Genomic DNA, 18,804 nt, shown 5'->3' with positions numbered 1-18,804 from the left:
TAGGCCCAAGGGTTTTACAGGCAAATGGTATATTGACAAAAGAGAGAACAATCAGCCAGAGGACGGAATGTCAGGTTATACCCAACACTCCCTCCCTTTCAGCCTTCTCAGAAATGGTTCTCTTAAATGTCACCAGGTGTGAACTATCAGCACCTCACGGCTTGGAGCCATCAGAACATCCGGGCATCTGAAGCACTAGGTTGTGCTTCTTAGAGTGGTTCTAGTCCCTGTTTGAAGACTCTCAGGGCACACGTGGAAAACGCTGACTTTTCCAAGATACTTTATTGAAGGCTGGCTCTGGTTTCATCTCTGGCTGACTTAAAAAAAAATGAAACTTGAGGCTATGCAATTTGACCTAAAACATCCCAGGAAAATGGAATGTTCTATCTCCATTTCAGCAAGAAGTTCTAAGTAGGGGGAGGAGGCACGAGACATCCTTGGGGCCCCAAGTACTCCAGCCCCTGATGAAGGCACCCCATGAAGACAAGGCCACATCCTGCTGAGCCCAGCCCAAGGCTCCCGCGTACATCCAGGTAAAAGGTGCGAGATCAGGGGCTTCTCAAATGCGCGTGTACGAGTCACTGAGGATCTTGTAAGCGCAGATTCTATGCGTCTGCAGTGGGTCCGGGGGCTGGGACCTGTTTCTAACACATATTAGGCGATGCAAGGCAGCTGGCCCATGGAGCACTGTGGGTAGAAGGACCCTGGTCCCTCTCCATGTTCTAAATGAAAATAGAAGTCATGTCTGACTCTTTGTGACTCTATGGACTGTAGCCTGCCAGGCTCCTCTGTCCGAGGGATTCTCCAGGCAAGAATACTGGAGAGGGTTGCCATGCCCTCCTCCTAAGGATCTTCCTGACCCAGGGATCAAACTCAGGTCTCCGTCATTGCAAGCACAGCCAAAGTGACCAAGAATGCAAGGTCAAGGCCACCATGCTAAGACAGTGGGGACTTTTTCCTCTCCTGCCTCTGTATGGGACTTGCCTGGCATGGTTGAGACCTGTGGCTCCCATCCATGACACATAAAAATCCACTGGATTGTACACTTACACAGGCAACCACACAGCACATAATCGTATCTCACAACCACCACAGAGGTGTGAGTGAGTGTCGTTCTAGTTTACAGAAAGTCAAAGGGAAGGTTCAGCATCGTGGGCCCCTACCCAAATCCGGGCACGCGAGGGAGGCAGCAGGGCAGAGGCAATGCTCACAGAACTAAATCCAGCCTGGATGCACACGCTCCCATGAGCATGCCGGACACGCGAGGGAGGCAGCAGAGCAGAGGTGATGCTCACGGAACTAAATCTGGCCTGGATGCACACGCTCCCACGAGCACGCCGAGCACCCTCCACGGGACCCTGCCTCAGAGCTGACCGAATGGCTGACCTCACACCAGGAGAGAGGCGGACGGTGCTGCACTAGGAAGGTGACAGTGGCCTGGACCAAAGCCCAAGTGGAGCAGAGTGAGATGGTCTCAAGGGCCAGGTGTAGTGAGGGTTCCTGGGAAGGCATGAGGTCACCCCCCAGCTCATGAGAGTCTGTGTAACCACCCAGGAGGTGTCCAGGGTCATCACATCCACGTGGGGCAGAGGCTGAGTGACCTGCCCAAGCAACAGCCTGTAAGAGGCAGCACCACAGTCTGAGCTGCTGCTGTCCCCCAGGCCAGCTTGTGCTGACAGGCTCTCAGGGGTGGGGCTGCTGGTGGGCATCAGGGCCCACGGTGGCCCTACAGCATCACCCTGGTGAACATTCAGAATGAATCTGGAGCCCACCTGAGTCTGCAGGGGCCCAGCCTTCTGCACCCAGGAGGGGACAGGCCAGGGGCAGGGGCACATTCCCCTTCCAGCCTTGGCACCAGTGCCTCCCAGAGGAGGCAAAAAGGAGATGGACGCTGCGCCTTCCCTTCCCACCAGGTCCCAACGCACCCTCAAGGGTGAGGGGGGCTCACATGGCCCTGATGTGCGGCTGTGATGAGCCCGGCCCTCCATCAGGTTCCCCCAAATGACTGCTGCTACCCCACCCCCAGAAGTCTCTAGACATGTGCACTGAAGCTTCTGGACGATTCTCTCAGTGCACGACCCCAGGAGGGCAGAAGCCCAGATGCGGGTATAAGACCTGGTCAATTCCAGTGTCTGCCCGGCAGGGAGTGGGGAGGAGCCAGCGCCCAGTGCCCGGCAACCAGCCCCAAGGTTGCTGTGCTGAGCAAGTCCCTGACGTTCAATATTGCGCAGCTAATTCATCAGCCAGGATCTGCCCTCAGACAGACCTGCCGCCTGATGATGGATGTGCGGGCAGCGGGCCGGCTGCAGAGCGCAGCCAAACCTTGTTCAGCCTGGGAACAAGGAGGTGGCGAGGGCTCACCCCTCACCTCATCTCCGGGGACGGCAGCCTTTGTGGGGAGCTCTGAGTTCTGCGGATTTGGTGCTGCCACCCCACATGCTGATGGCCCTTTCCTGCCCACCTGCCCCAGGAGGTGTTATAAAGACACCTCAGGCCTGAGGAGAGGCATGTGGGGGAAGAACAGAGCCAGGGGTGAGCAACTCTGCTCACCTCTCTGATGAAGGTGGAGGCAGGGTCCTACCCGGCCGGCTGCTGGATGCTCAGCCTCCCCAGGGCTGCGAGCTCGGATAAACAGCTCTCCCAGCCAAGTGACTAAGAGGGGCCACCACTTCCCTGCTGGGCGCGGAGCTGGCAGAACTAGACAGATGGCTCCCTGCACGCGGCCCCACCCACGGCCCAGCTGCCACTGCCTCCTCGCAGCCATCTCCCTCCATCCGGCAAAGTAAATAAATACATAAGTTGTTGGCTGTTGCTGTTTTTAATGGGGGGTTGGAGGTGATGGGGAGAAGGACAAAGCTCCTCCGTAGGAATCGTACTTCCTCTCAAGTGCCTAGAGCTGTTGGCAGGAGCTACCGACCCCTGCAGGCTGCCCATCCCCCAGCCTGGCGGGGAGGGTTTCCTGTGCATTTGAAAAAGGACAGGTGACAGCAAAGGAGCTCACTGGCAGCTCAGGGTGCGGTGACCCCCGTTTGCCTGCCTGGTGGAAGAGACAGTGTGCACCGAAGGCTCTGGACGCTTCTCTCGGTGCTGGATAGACACTGGAATTGACCAGGTCTGGTACCTGCACCTGGGCCTCTGCTCTCCTCAGAGGGGTGCCAAGGACCATGGGGTCGCCGGGACCTGCCATGTTGCCAGGCGGCCTCCAGGATGCTCCTGGGGCCAGCTACGAACCAGAGGTCTCCAGGAGGTGACATGGTGAAGGGTCTCCTGCAGGGCCAGTGGAGGCCACTCTCCACGCACAGCAGTTACACTGTGTGTGCACGTGTGTGCTTGCCAGCACACTCATGAACTCCTGTCATCATGAACAGCCTCAAAGACGAAGTGTATTACTGTTTGCCAACGCATAGCCAATGCCCTGGGAGGAGGGCAGTTGGCCCTGGGGCTCAACTTAAGGCAGCTGGATCTTTGGAAGGTCATACTCAGGCCCAGGGACACGGGTTGGGGTGGGGTCCTGGGGCCTGGGCCCCCTGTGCTGGGGGCGCCCCGCTGGCTCCTGCCTGCTGGCTCCAGGCCTCCCTTGTTCATCTTTCCCTCCTCCAGCCAGCACTGTCTCCCGGACTCCTTTCCACTGGTGGGGAAGCCTGTGGCTTTCAGAGCCTAACAGTGCAAACCAAATGTTTTCCATTTTGCATTCTCTGTGCTTCAAGAACACACATTTGGAACTTGGCAGAGAAGATGAGTGACTAAGTTCCACCCTCAGTAAAATCAAGAGCTTGTCCTTTTTGTAATTAATGAATGTCTGGTGCGAAGAGGGTTTCCAGTGGTGAGAGAACAACTTCCTGTGAGCCTGAGAGACGAAGACCTTCTTAATTAGGAAGCCACGCAGCACAGCCTCTCCGGCCTTCATAACAGGAGCGGGATCTTGGGACAATCACGCAGGCAATTAAGATATTGTCTAATGACTGGGGTCACTCGGGGTGGTGTGGCCAGGGGCACTGGAGAGCTGCCCACAGGCGGCTGCTCCAGCTGGGCCCACAGACCCTGACCTGGGGCGGGGATGGGCTGGGCACCGGGAAGCCGCAGTCTGCGGTCTGGTGTCTGGTTCCCAGGGGCCGCAGGCTGGACTGTGCAGCTACTGTGCCGGGCTCAGCACCACAGCCCCCAGCACACAGCATCACAGCCTCCAATGACACAGCCAATGTGGAGTCGTAAACACCCTCACCCAGGGTTCTCCTCACCCTATAGCACTGGCTCTGCTCCTCAAATAACTGCCCTCCTGTGCGACCATGAAATTCACCTGCAGAAGGGTCAACAGGTGGCCAGAAGATGCAGGGAACCAGGTGCTGCCAGGCAGAAGGCAGGAGGGTGCCACCCCTCACAGGAGAGGGGACTCGGGACCCGTTCGCAGTGCTGGCCCCAGGGCCGGGTGTGCTGACACACCGACCCCACTGCACTGCCTTTTGCCAAGCCCTTCCCATGGGCCGGGTCCAGGCCAGGAGCTGTGCTCTCACTGCCAGCCTTTGCCCTGCGTGCACTCTGTGCCAGCATCTTTCCCGCCGTCTGTCTGAGGCCACACGGCGACCGGAACACAGTGGGGTCCCGGCAGCATCTGCTGAGTGAATGAACAAGCAAACCAACGAAGATCAAAGCAAGAAAGTCTGAATTCCAAACCGACGTGACTCTGTGTTAAAGATCAGAACCGACTCAATGGACATGAGTTTGAGCAAACTCTGGGAGATGGTGAAGGACAGGGAAGCCTGGCGTGCTGCAGTCCATGGAGTCGCAGAGAGTCGGACACGACTGAGCAACTGAACAACGACGATTGAGAACTGAGGATTCTGCTCAGAGGACACATTCAGGCATCCTCCACGTTGAGCAATTCCAGAAGGTTCAGACCACCGAGGGGCTCGATAGGGGCCTGCACTGGTGACAGGAGGCACAAGTGGGGTGTCCAGTACACCTGGGGATGGACAATGCCCCTGATGAAGCATCTCCGCTCCTGCGGGCAGGGCTGGCATGCTATTCTCTGATTCTGTATGCACCTACCAGTGAGTGGGGAGGCCCTTCTACACCCTTCCTACCCCTGGGGGGTTGCAGGGTCTTTTCGTCCTTGTATTTCTGAGCACCCAGGAAGGGGCCACCTTGGCCAAGGGGTTCAAGGTCTGCTCCACGTTGACTTCACATCAAAGTCATGTCTCATCGCTGTCACTGTGGTCTGGGTGGGTGCGGATAACCCACCCCAACACCTAGTGAGGAGGTGGGTCGGCACTGTGTGAACTCAGTGCTTAGCTCCTGCTGTGGGCCCAAAGCACACCCCAGGCTGGTGTGCTAGAGACCAGCCTGTCCTGGAGACCTGTCCTGGAGACAAGGAACAGCTTCACGGGCACCCAGGCCTTGGGAGCCGGTCCTCAGGAAACCTGTACGGTGACTGGCCCTGGATGGGGCCCTGAGGTTTGGCCATGATGGAAGGAAGAAGCACCTCCAGCTGAGAAAGTGCAGAGCTCACATTTCACTGCTTCTTGGTGGAGCCCTGCCAGCTATGAGCCAGCCCCTCCGAGAGAGGGAAGGCTGGTAGCCTCCTCAATTTCCTCCCTGCCTCCTATTTTCATTCCAATTTGTCACTTCAGTGCTGGTGACTGAGGCTCCCGGGTCCAGGCCCTGTCCTCCACCTGTCAGCAGTTCCTGGTGGACCAGGAGATGACAGTCTACAAGCAGCGGCCAAAACCCCCGCACCACAGGTTGCTCTGAGGTTTGGGTTCTCTGGGAGCCAAGCAAAGCGGCTTTGAAAAGACCCTGCTCTGTGACCGCAATGTGACATGGCCATGCTGCTCAGCTCACTGGGGAAAACAAATGATCCTTTTCCAAATGACCCACGAAGCAGTTGTGAATGCTCATGTCCAAAACTGGCATCATGTGACTGCCGTGGCACATGGTCCAGGTGGCTCCCTCGGCGAGGGGAGACCTCCCCCAATGCGGGTCTCCCAGGACCTCAGGGTCTGCAGCACCCAGGACTGAACCAGAGAACAGAAACCAGCCTTGCCCCCGCTTTAACACAGGGTCCACTAGTTTTCATGTTTGGGGGGACTAAAGTCCTCCCACTCCCAGGTTGAAAAGTCACCCCTGGGAGGTGCTAGGACCAGTGTGGAAGTGGGTCCCAGGGAGCCACCCCTCTAACTCTGCCCTTCACCCCGACTCTCGAAATCAGAGGGCACGGCTGCAGGGAGGCCTTCGGAGGGAGCTGGCTGGCTCCACGGGCCACACTCGCCTTTAACAATCAGCTTGGAAGTGCCGGCATCTGTTGGCGCGGCGCAGCGGGCCCTCCCAGCATAAAATATTCATCAAGAAAAACTCCCACAGCCACGCTGCCTTCCGTGTCAGCCAGGCCCTGGGGACGGGAGCTAAAAATAGACTGCAGGAGAAGTGCTGACAATGGGGGTGGGGAGGGCTGAGCCCCCACGCGCCACACGTGGGCTCAGAGACAGACAACGCAGTGTTGGTGGTTCCCCAGCGAGCGCCGCAGAGGCCAGGCTGGAGGCTAGGGACTCTGTCCACCCTCCCCCACCAGAGGCTATTTTTATCCACATCAGTGGCCCCAGGACACCTCAGTGAAGAATCAAAGACCATCTTTAATTAGCAAGGATAGCCTGGGTCTACATGCAGCCGGCTGGCAAGAAGCGGCTATCACCAGCACTGGCCCTGAAAACCTGGGAATTCAGTCCCCGTCCCATCCCCTTCATCAAGCAGCTGACTTCCTCTCGCCTGCCCACCCCCATCCCAGGTTCCTGGGTTTCTGGAAAGGGCGCAGGCAGCCCCCCAGGTACAGAGACGGGCCCAGCCCCAGAAGGCCAGGGGCTCCTCCACAAAGGGCTCCATGACCACAAGCAGCTCTCCATGGAGACTGGACCCTGGGGGAGGCACTCTTCCCAGACTGCTGCTGGCACTGGTCTTCCCAGCAGGCTGAATTCTGGGGTACAGGCAGGGCAGAAGGGGCGCCGTAGTGCCTTCAATTGAGCTGAAAGCAGCCCCTGGGCGGGCACGCCACAGAACCACCAACAGCCGGGCTGCAGACCTTGCCACGATACCCTGTCCACCTGCATCTACAACAGAAGGAGCTTTTCAAAATGAAGATGGTGGATATCCTCAGATGTCTTTGGTCTCAGGGCCATCTGGGGGGCCCTGCAGGCCCCACTCCTTCAGCCAACAGCAGAGGAAAGGGCCGGAAGGGAGGTCCTGGGCCAGGCCTGCCCTCCAGCAACTGGGGTGGGGGGCCAACAGGTGGTCGCTGCCCCTCCTCTCCTGTGACCAGCCCATCCCCAGCCCTCTCAGTTCCTGGTTCCTTTTGAGCTCCCCCTTCCACCAACTCCAGGTTCTTTCCAGGCAACAGGAGTCACTGGGTGATGGGGGGAGGAGTAATAAGGCTTTATCCATAGAGGGGAGGGAAGATCATTGAAGGAGGAATTATCTGGGAAACTACGGCAAGAGCTGACATCATGATGACTGGAGGGAAGTGTCCTGGCAGAGGAACAGCCAATGCAAAGGCCCTGAGGCAGGACTGGGTTGGGGATTTGAGGAACAATGGCAGCCGACTTGGCCGGACTTGTCCGTGCCCAGGGCACCAAGGAGCCGCTGAACCGTCGAGGTGGGAGAGGCAGTGAATGTGATTCTGTTCTAACATTTGCTCGGACACAGTGCAGTCAGGGAGGTGGTAGCAGGAACAGGGCAGGTATGCGGCTTGGAGCTGAGGGGGGGAGAGAGAAGCCAGGCTGAACACACCAGGAAGAGCAGGGTTTTGGGGGGAGGTGGCTGGGAATGTTATGTTTGAGATACCTGCTGAGACCCTGTGGAGGAAACAGAGGCGGCCTGGGGCCTAGGCCCACCCCCAACCGAGGGCAGGGTGCAAGTGGGCTCTCTCAGAGCCCAGGTGACGTGGCCATGGGGTGGCTGTCTGGACACTGCAGAGTCCCTCACAGTTGAGTCGTGCCAAAGCCAGGGAGAGGCCAGTGAGATTAAAGACAGAGAGCGTCCTTGGATGGGGCCGCCCTGCTGGAGCCTGGAGGCGAGGGAGGCGGGAGGACGGAGGTCAAGGCCTCGCTTGTGTGTGGTGCAAATTCAGTAAACAGGATGGAGATGCTGGGGATGGCCAGGCTGACAGGTGTCCCCAAGGGGCCCTGTGGCAACATGGACAGAGACGGGACAAGGGTCTACAGAGAACAAGGGTGAGCCTGCACTTGGGGTCGAGAGGGTCAAGGCTGGAGGTCAGGCCTGTGGGCAGAGGTAGGGGACACAGATTATCAACCAAGGGGCCAGGCGGGGTGGCAGCCATTCTGCTGCACCATCAGGGTGGCGTGCACGTGAGGTGAGCACCCCATCCTTGGGCTCAGGAAAGCCCATCAAGAATGCTGGGGGGTGGTGGGGGGGAGGCAAGGCTTTCCCAGGGAACCCACCATGACCAATGCAAGGTGGGGGGTGCTGTGGCTGAGGAGCTGGGAGGGAGAGGCCGAGGCTGATGGACCCCTACCCCCGCCCCCCACAGGCCTGGTCCCTGGGCAGCAGGGCCAGGGCTATATATGAGGGGAGGTGTCAGTCCAGAGCCCACCTGAGGACGGCACCCTCCCTGGCCACCCCTTCCTTCCTTCAATACGGTGGAGCCCCCATCTTTCGAAGCCAGGTTCACCAGCCCTCCTCTCTGCAGCCTCCCCCACCCCCCACCCTGCTTCATCAGAGCCCCAGGAGGGGCCGTGGGGGATGGGGAGGGACAGGAGAGGGCCCAGTGGGCAGCCAAGGCTCCTCTGGCCACATCAGGGGCCTTCATGAGGCCGGATGGCTCCCCCGCGGGCCTGTGAGGCCCCAGAGAGGAGGAGCGGGGTGGGGGAGTCACATTAGCATCTCCGAGAGAGGGAACTCAGCTGCCACCAAGAAGCACCCCCCCACGCAGGCCAGGCAGCCATCCTCAGCCAGAGAAGAAGCACGCAGGACCTCATGCAGTCCCATGAGGAAGTGAGCCTCAGCGCCATATGTTTACTGTGACAGAGGCCTCGGTACATGCTCTTCTCCAGGAGGTGGGGATCTGCGTGGGGCACAGACGCGGCGGGGGTGGTGGCAGCCCTGGTAGGCGCTTCTGGAAGCAGGGCTCAGACTGGCAGGGGGCCCGAGTCGCTTGCCAGCCACTTCCACAAAAGCGCCAGGCGCTGGAGACCCCAATACACCCCCACCCCTGCCCAGGCTTCTGTGCTCAGCACAGCCCAGCGCAACCTCAGCTGGGGATTCTGGCTGCCTCCCGGCCCCCTAGCGGCAGACCCAGGGCCTGACTCAAGACCAACCAGGAGCAGCCTGAACAGAGAGGACTTCTCCACACTCAGGCTACCACGGCCAGCTGCGTGAACGTCTACAAGTGAGTCAGCCTTGCTGGGCTGAGGGGTTCCTCACCAGTGTAACAGGGTAACGCGCAGGGGAGCCTGGCCCCCAGGGCCGGGCTGAGCGTGGCCGAGAGAAGCAGCAGAGGACTCAGAGCTCCAGGCAGGGCACTTACCCGGCAGGCATCACCAAGGAATGTGTGAGAGCTTGAAGCTCTCATTGGCCTCAGGGGACATCCAGACGCGCCACTGATTCCTTCATCTGTTTATCCCTTCCTTCCTCATTCATTCAATACACAGTCACTGAGTGCTCCCTGCCAGGCTTCCTCACCACTCACCCCCCACCCCCAATCCTGGCCGCCTCTGCCCCCTAACTCCTGGGCTCTTCCATGGCTAGCTCACGCCAAGTTGCTAGCTTTTGAGCTCCTGGGACCTCCCAACACGGCCCTTACCCACTGGCTTTTCTGGGGGCTCCTGCTCACCCCCTGGGCACCACTTCACAGCCCTCAGGTGGAAGCTGCCAGCCCAGCACACACCCTGCTCCTCTGAGCACCCACACTGCCTGTCTCTCACTTTAGGCCTTGCACACAGCAGGATTCACGCACTTTCCAGAGAGCACCCCCCAAGTACTGAGACTTGCAGGCCCAGTGACCCCTGGGGAACACACATGTTCTAGTCTTCGTGAGGCTCAGACAAGTGGGGGTGGGACAATCGGCAAGTGACCAGCATCACCAAATCAGGGGGCTGGTGCTTTGGAGCAGGGCAGGGCAGGGACAAGGCCAGACCACGATGGGGATGCTGGATGGGGGTCAGTGAGGCTCCTCCAAGGAGGCGACACTGGGCTTACCCTGGGGGGTGAGGACTGACCCCTGAAGGTGGCCTGGAACCTCTGTGGGGGCAGCAGGGCTCCAGGTGAGGCAGGAGCAGGCGGGGGTGGAGTGGGTGGCAGGGGCAGCGTGCACGGACCCTCAAGGCATGAGCCTTAGGACCAGGGTTTTATTCTAAATGAACCAGAATCCCGAAGTTTCAGCAGGGAAGTGACGAGATCTGCACAGCTGAGGACAAATCACCCCTGTGCTGGAGAACAGACTGTGTGTGTGCGCGTGTGTGTATACGTGTGTGAGCGTGTAAAGGAGGGAGGGACCAGGAGGAGGTGCTGTCAGTGATCCCAGACAGGAGCAGGGTGGTGCCCCAGGACCAGGCAGGGCTGGGCATGAGGGAGGGGGAGCCTCAGAAGACTCCTAAGATTGTGGCCTTAAGCACTGGGGGCCTGCAGGTGCCAAGAGCTGAGATGGGGGTTGGGGGGGCACTGAGGGGGATGGCAAGAGGGAGGGAATCCAACCTTCTCTTTTCCAAATTAAGAAAATGCTCGTGACCCTCACCCCCAGCAGCCCCAACAGCAGCCTCTTGGCTTGTAGAACCCAGGACAGTCCCAAGGGAACCCTGCTGGGGGCTGAGGCCCTCCAGGATCTGTGCCTGGACTAGAGACCCAGGGTCTGCTTGTGGTGGTAGCTGCCCGCCTGCGCCCAGGCTGGGAAAGGCCATGAGGCCCAGCCTCAAGGTGCGGGGTCTGGTTTGGCCCCATCGTGCAGGACTCAGGCCAGGGGCTCCTTGAGAGCTCACCCCGGGAGGGTCCTCTCCCCTGACCCCGCTCCAGCAATCATACACAGCGTCAAGACCCCCAGGGCAGCATACTCATCCCTCGGCAAGGAACTTGTAAGGGGCACCACCTCTCACACTGTCTGCCCAGCCCCTCCCCTGCGCCCCCAGGGATGGGCTCTCAGGTGTGTCCTGCACCTCAGCCAAGGTGGCTGGCCCCTCAGGAGTGGAGCGGGGCCCAGCGGCCCAGAACAGACTCTTGTGACTCGGTTTCTCCTGGAAGCCCAGTAAGTGCGCAGCAGGCTGGCTCAGCATGGGGGTCAGTCACTCCCAAGGACACATGGGCCAGAGGGGTCACTCACCACGAGCTGGGGCACAGGTAGAGACTTGCCCTCCGGGCTCAGGGACACGTAGGTGAAGAAGGCACTGGCGGCCCGGTAGCGCTTCACAAAGTTGTTCACCACGGGGTCGGCGTCCACCAAGACCTCAATCTCCATGGACTTATTGCTGGTAAAGGTCATGCGCCCGGAGATGGTGATGACACAGCCTGTGGAGCAGACAGCGGATCAGGGCGGCCAGACCAGGGCGGGTAGGGAGGATGCTGCAGACGCCGGTGAGACAGCACAGGCCACAGTCCTCACCGTAGGGTGTCACAGCGACAGCACACGGGAGCCCCTGAGTGTTCGCCTGCTGGTCAGCAAGCGGGCCTCCTTCACTTACGGAAACATTCAGAGCTGAAGGGATCCCGGTGGCCACCCAGGCAAGGGTCTCTACCCTCAGTGTGGCAGCGTCTGGGGACGGGTGCTGGCCCCTCGCCTGCTCTCAGGTCCCTTGGCAGGTTAAGGCTGAATCTGTGCTGACCACGCTCTGGCCTTACTTGTGCCCCTGGAGCTGCATGGCTGCTCTATGGGCCACTGAAGAACCTTCCTCCACCCTCCCCAGTCGCTCCCGGCTGGCTGTAACATTCCGGATGCTGGTCTGACGGCAGGGTTGCATGTATGATCAGGCCAAGCCTTCACGCTGACCACGGTCCTAAGTCCCCTGGAGCCACCGTCTGCACTCCAGCCCATGTCTCCTTCCTACCTTCTGTCTAGGTGGGGCTGCGTCTATCTTGTCATGCTCTCCTCCCCGCCAGTCTTGCCCATAGGACCAGCACTCTCCCCTGATCCAAAGATCTGCCCTCCAAAGACACCAGCGCGGCCCTCTCTGTGGTCAGAGTCCCTGTGTGCCCCCACCTCCCAACTCCAGCAGTTTCCATCACAGACAGTCACACGTTTTCATGATACTGTCCCGCGGGGTGGGTGGGGGGGTCCCCTGCTCTCGCCCCGCCCCCAACCAACCTCTCTGCACTCCCCACACCCTTGGGTCCTGAACACCTACCCTAGAGCATCTCTCCCGGTCACGGGCTCCCTGCAACCTCTGACCTTGGTCTTCCCTTCCCTTGGCTTAATCTCACGGAGCCCAGTTTTTGGCCTATAAACAGACTCCAGCTGCCCCTCGGGGTAACTACAGGCTGGCATGAAACAAGCCAGGTGCTGAGGCTTCTACCTGGTGGTGGCAGGCAGGTAGTGCACTTATTACCACCACTGATGGTGCTTTGCACCCCAGGGCAGCACTGATGCTTAGGGCTTTCCTCTGACACGTGCCCAGGACCACCACCCCAAGGCAGCCTGCTTCTGGGCCAGGCTCAAGGAAATTCCTGTATAGGTCAGACCAGCTCTGGCTGCAGTGACCTTCTAACACCCAAGAACCCCAACGTCCCAGCTCCACAAAGACAGCCCCACAAGACATGTTTAGAGACTAGGAGGACAGATAAGTCGGGGCAGCGGGTGATGGTTAGGGGTCAGCGTGTGGGCAATCAGAAGCGGGAGCAGTTATTCGTGTTATAAAGTACAGATGCTCTGTGCCACACTCACCCCATATTCACAGGGAGCGCTCCGTGTCACACATGGCCACTTCTGGGGGAAAGGAAGGCCAAAGAGTCAGCAACGGGCAACAGCCCTGGGAACAGCCCCAACATGGCCCCCATGGGCCGTCTCTAGGGGAGTAGGAAGGGGAGGTGGGCGTCCCTGAGGATTTCCCGGCATCCCTACCCATCCCCGTCAGCCTACCCCAGTGCCGGCCAGCACCCTCTCACCCATGACCAGACAAAGGGCTTGTGGGGGCCACGTGCTGAGATGTAGGGTCAAGCCCCTTCCTCAAGAGGAAACTCATCAGAGCTCCCAGCCAAGGGGCAGGGATGCAGGGGCAATGAATGCAGGGCCTTTCAACAACCATTTGTTTAAAGAACAAATGAGAACACACCCATGCCTTATCTCCTGTGTAAGCCTTCCACCAACCACATGGCTGATCATTTTGGGTAGAAATGTGAAGAAATTTCTCATCAAAACTGACTTCAGAAAACAAAGCCGGCTGATGATGTACATGAGACCCGAGGCGACATGGTCCTGAGAGCCACTCACGGCAGGAGACACAATGATGGCCTCCTACAAGTCGGGAAAGCTTCAGCACAGCCCCAACACCAGCCTCCACCCCTCGGAGACGGCAACACTCCTACCTCACGAGCCTCAGGCTGCCCCACACGGAGGTGCTTAAAAATGGGAAGCCAGACTCGGTAATTGAGGGGCAGGGACTAGATTTGAAACAGACAAGGAGAGACCCCAGTGCAGCCAAGGGCCACCATTCCCTGACCCTTGGCTGGGAAAGTACACCCCAGACAACCCTGCGGTCTGCGGTCAGTCACAGGGGATGGGCCAGGGCACCTCTGGCCACATCCATGGCTTGTCAGCTCCCAGGAGCCAGGAAGGCTCCCGCCAGCTGCTACCATGTCACTGGCTACCCCCAGGACTTGAGAGCATGGAGTGGTCAGTCCACAGAGGTAGGGGTCAAAGCAATGCACCCAGCTTTGTGGAAACAGACACGCCCACTCCACAGACCACCCCCCATCCACCCTCTGCACGGGCATCTCTTTCTGGAACAGAGCTCTTCTCCTTCCAGGCTTCCAGCTCCAGGCACCTGCAGGTCTGCTCAGCTCCCTCACAGCCTGGGGGCTCCATGAGAGTGGGCGCCCCTTATCCCTGAACCAACATGTGGCCCTGTGTGGACAGTGGCCATGGCAGACTCCAGCTGGATGGGCCCCTCCTGCAGACGCTTCACCTCAGCTACCACGGTGGCCGCCTCTGCCCAAGCAGCCCGGCAAGGCCATGCTCCCTCCCTCCTCCCTGGGACCAGGGGCAGGGACGCTACCTCCGGGGGGGCTGGGCCAGTCTCAACCTCAGCCTGGGACAGTGGGGACCTGTCTCGGTAGGGCACAACCCCAGTCTGAGTCCAGCTGGGCTCCTGTTTGCTTTGTCTCAGAAACTGCAAGGGCAGGTGTGACCTGCCACATGCTCAAGGGTGCCCCACGGTGGGCAGTGAGACACATGTGGCCCTGGCAGAGTGGTCCAAAGGGCGGGGACTGTCCCACTAGATCACACACCCAAACCCCCCTGGACGACAACACGTTTAAGGTTGGTGAAACACGCTCAAGGGGAAAACAAGCATCTCCCGCGGGCGCTGGGTACCACGTGCCACTTTGTATGGGGTGGGATCCCCGGAAGTGAGGCCAGGAGGGACCACCCAGTTCTCCTCCGAGTCACAGAAGCAGGGAGAGATTAGCCCTGATACAGTCAGACCATCCCCACAAGGGGCAGGCTTTCCAGGTCCGGAGTCACCCAGGAGGCCCGCCAATTCCCCAGGCTACGATGCCCTGGGGAGGAGCCCTGGGGCCCACAGGAGCTGGGAGTCCCCAGCCCTAGGTTTGAACTTGGGCAGGGGGCAAGCCTAGAGCCTGCTGTGCCTCAATTTCCTCGTCTGCAAATGGCTGTCTCTCTGGTAGGTCACTCCTGCATAGTACGCGCGAGTAGACAGAAGCCCAGGACTGTCACGTCTTGGGGTCTGAGTGTCCTTCTCACACAGCCCTTGGGGTGGGGGAGGTGTCTGGAACCCCAGGGGAGAGAGTGCCCACGGAACACCCTGTGGTGTCTCGAGGGCGTGAGAAGAGTCCTTCCAACAAGGTAATAATAATAAGTGACATTTAAAACAAATCGCTTCCTTCCTCTCTTTCTGCAGCAGGCACATTTGCATCAGGCAAGAAGCTGCTTCTGATGCTGTCACAATGAATCAAATGGGCGAGTGCACTGGGCAGGGAGCTCTAGCTCTTCAGCGGTGAAGACACAGACGAACCCCTGTCCTTCCACCTGGGTCCCAGGACACGGGCAGTTGTCCGGGATCTGAGGCTGAGGAGTGACTCCATTCAGGGCTGGACCCACGGGGGCATCCCTGGCATAGGAGCCTGTCTGAGAGATGGGGACTCAGCTGTGCTCTCAGGGACCCTAGTTCCAGTGCAAACACTCTGTGATGAGCCAGGAAGCTCACTGCCTCCACCCATCATCCCTAATCTCCAAACCTCAGAGGGGCCCATGCCCACTGCTGGCCACAGAGGGGGAGTACTTCCTATCCTACAAGGGTTGAGACGCCCCTTGCTCTCCTGGGGTTTCTGCCAGTGTCCTATCCTCAGGGCTCACAGGGTAAGATCAGGGTGGGGTAAAAGGCAGAGCTCAGAAGTCGGCTAGAGCCTTACTGGCCTCTCTGTGTCAGCTGGAATTTAACACAAAGGGACCTCACAGGTGGGATGAGGTTACAGATCTTGAGGTGAGCACTCAGCCTGTATCACCCAGGTGGGCCCAAGGTCATCACAGCGGTCCTTGTGAGAGGACAAGGGAGCCGTGACCACAGACGCAGGGTCAGGGAGATGCTGGGCTGTGGCTATAAGGGTGGACGACAGGCCACAAGCCAGAGAGTACAGGCGCCTCTAGAAGCCGGAAAAGGAAGGAAGCAGATTCTCTCCTGAAGTCTCTGGGAGGATCGTGGGCCTGCTGACCAGGGAGTAGCACTTTCATTACTGACACTGAATCACAGCCCCATGTGGCTACTGACCGTTGTGGGGATGGTGCTGGGGGGCTCGTGCGGGCAAACCTGACGTAAGCAGATCATAGAGCTGCTGGGAGCAGAGACTGAACTGTGTGCCTCTAACTGTATGAATTCAGCAGGAAGAGGGGTCCCTGGGCCGAGACTATGAGGGGACACAGATAGAGCCAGGCCTTCCTTGGGGCCAGACGTCAATGACTGCAGAACCCTCAGTCCTGTTTCAGTCTGGAGTCTCACATACATGTGAGGGGGGAACCATCACTCTGGAAGTCCAGCGTGAGCATCTACGGTGGCTGGCGCTGCACTTGATCAGCATTGGCGCCAAGGCTGATGCCCCTGGGCCCTGGCAAAGGATGATGTTCAGGCCCAGAGGGTGGTGGGAGGGCACCAGGCATGAGTTCGAGAGCTCCAACCTTGGAGCTGACTGTCTTCGCCAGGTTCCACCACGGACCTGCCCTTCAGCCAAAGGCAGTTTCCTTAATCCCTTGACCAGCAGTTTCCAGATTAGAAAACGGGATAAACAGGGCTCCAGTCTCATCGGGGAGGACAATAGTACCCCTCCAAGTGAGGGGTAATTGTGTAAAGCATTCAGCACCATGCCTGGCACTCGAAAGTGAGCAACGGGCACCGGAGTTAAATAGAAGGGGTGCCTGCAGCGAGCCGAGCCATAGGTCACAGCCGATCCTTTTCTAAATCACGGTGAGGCTGCCTCGAGTGGCCACCCAGGAGGGCCGCCAGCTCCCCCTGCACACGGTGTCTCTTCCAGGGCAGGTTTCAGACAGGGATTTGGAAAAGAAAGCAGAATACTAAAACATCGCTCTTCCCAAGGCTACACTGCCAAGTACTGCAAACATTGAGAAGAGCCCAGCACCTAAGCTCCAAGGAGCTGGGGCAGCAAGTGTGCTTACGACAAGCGTCTTCTAGAGACTTCGCTTCCCACCCTGATAGTCTGGAAGGGATCACTTCTCCACAAGAGAAGTGAAGGTCACCTACCCAAGGCCTCCAAAACCACTAGAACAAAAGCAACTATTTTCCCCTTTTCACTTTTCTTAGCATTTTAGCATCTCAACAACAACAAACAAGAAAGTCAGAAATGGAGCAAGTAAAAGGAAGCTCGGGTCTTTGGGCTTTACCAGCTTGCCCCGACTAACGCCGGCAGCCCTGTTATCAGGCGGGTGGTTGAGGTCCCCTGTGCCCTCCCCCAGCACTGACCTCACCTCGGTACCACTTTCTGAGGGGTCTCAGGTATGTGACACTGGACTCCCCCAAGTCCCGACTCGTGGACAAAGTGGTCCTCCTCCATCTCAATGGCCTGGGTCGAGTTTGATTCTCTGCACGACCGCTAAGACCCCCGAACCCGCTGACCCCAGTGGGAAGGGGGACAAACCCTGAAGGACTTTCAGTGCCCGCTGGTGGAGGGGCTGGGCTGAACCTGGTGGGGTCACCAGGAGGACAGGTCACCAGTGTTAAAGACCATGAATGTGGGCTGGTGGGGGGGTTGATGAGGGTATAAGGGGTGGGCCCTCCATGGTCCAGGCAGTAGTGATGGCGTGCTCCAAGAATCTGGTTGGTAACAGCAAACCTGCCACAATCCTATGAGAGAGCACTGTCCCCACTGTGTCAGAAGTGTGGGTGCCACCGAGCCCCTTCTCAGTACACACCCATTGGGGCTGAAATTCAAAGTCGTCCTCTGACCTTCTTCCGGACGATGTTTTCATGCCACAAAGCTACACGCATGGCTTCCTGACAGACACCCCTGCTGCAACTGACCGCTGAGGCCACAGCCAGGCTGGGTTTTGCTGACAGCACACCAACACCCATCCTCTGAGGAAGCAGCCTCCCCGGAGGCTGGACAGAGACAGAGCAGAGCAGTTGCTGCCTGAGATCTGAGAAGCTGGTCAACCCAAAGGCCTGGCCTCCTTTCCATTCCAGCTGTTGTTCTAATGAAATACGCTAAAACAGGGGAGTCAGAGAAAGTCACACCCCCTCTGCTAAGACCCCACCTATGGTCATCAGAATAATGGCCCCCAAAGGCACACCCGGCCTCCATAACGAGGAGGGGACACACTGCTGACTCCTGGAGCCCCCAGGCTGTGATCACTGCTGTGCCGCCCGGGGAACACTCACACGCCCTCTCGCTGCCCTGCATTCCTGCCAGCAGAACTGGACACAGCCATGCAGCTCTCCCCTCCGCGGTGGCATCGGCTCCTGCCCTCTCGGCCAAGACCAAGGACCGGTGGCAGCTCACGGTCCGCGCCCCAAGAGCCCCAAGGGCTCACAGCCATCTCAGCAGATTTGCATCAGAAAATCAAAGCGGAACCATGGGGAATGTCAACACCACCCCTTCACCAAGTGTCTCACACTCTTCTGATGCCCGGCACCAGGAACCCTGAGCCCACAGGGTCATCCAGGCACGGCTGGCCTCGCCCTGCACATCCCCAGAAAGCAGCGGACAGTGAGAAAGGACGAGGGGCCGGGGAGCGGCAGTTCCCCCAGGGCCTCTGCTCCTCCGTGTTGAATACGACATGTGACAACTGTCTGAAGCGGCCAGGACTGAGACCTCATCGGCAGTGACCGGCCAGGCTCCTCCTCGAGCCACGGCGAGAGGGGAGTGAAGCAGACAGCTTCACACGGGGACATTCCTCGGGAAAAACAACAAATAAGGTGTGACACTGTCGAATGGCTCCGGGGACACTGCACTGAAACGGGCCAGACTTCGTAACTGTGACTTCAGTTTGGCCCACATTCCTTTATACACAAACAAGATGTGATCCGAGAAAAGAGAAACATTCTCTCTGCTCCCTGGGGCTCCCCAGGCTGCACAGGCTCAAGGCCAAGGCTCTGATACTGCGAGGAGTTATGTGGGGGTGTGGGGTGCAGAGAG

General features: G+C 59.0%; 1 protein-coding gene across 5 annotated transcripts in view; it reads right to left on the bottom strand.

The window, feature by feature from the left end:
• ACOT7 (acyl-CoA thioesterase 7) overlaps window positions 1-18,804 on the bottom strand; it is a 109,382-nt gene that overhangs the window by 1,202 nt on the left and 89,376 nt on the right. For all 5 annotated transcript variants that reach the window (XM_013970256.2, XM_018060440.1, XM_018060439.1 and 2 more), the window contains one exon: window positions 11,315-11,499. In XM_013970256.2, the coding sequence (XP_013825710.1) occupies window positions 11,315-11,499 (185 nt within the window). The remainder of the gene's footprint in view (window positions 1-11,314; window positions 11,500-18,804) is intronic.

This window comes from Capra hircus, chromosome 16 (assembly GCF_001704415.2).
Source record: "Capra hircus breed San Clemente chromosome 16, ASM170441v1, whole genome shotgun sequence".
Lineage (NCBI taxonomy): Eukaryota > Metazoa > Chordata > Mammalia > Artiodactyla > Bovidae > Capra > Capra hircus.
Note: the sequence above shows the minus strand (reverse complement) of the source record. Positions and strands in the feature narration are given on the sequence as shown.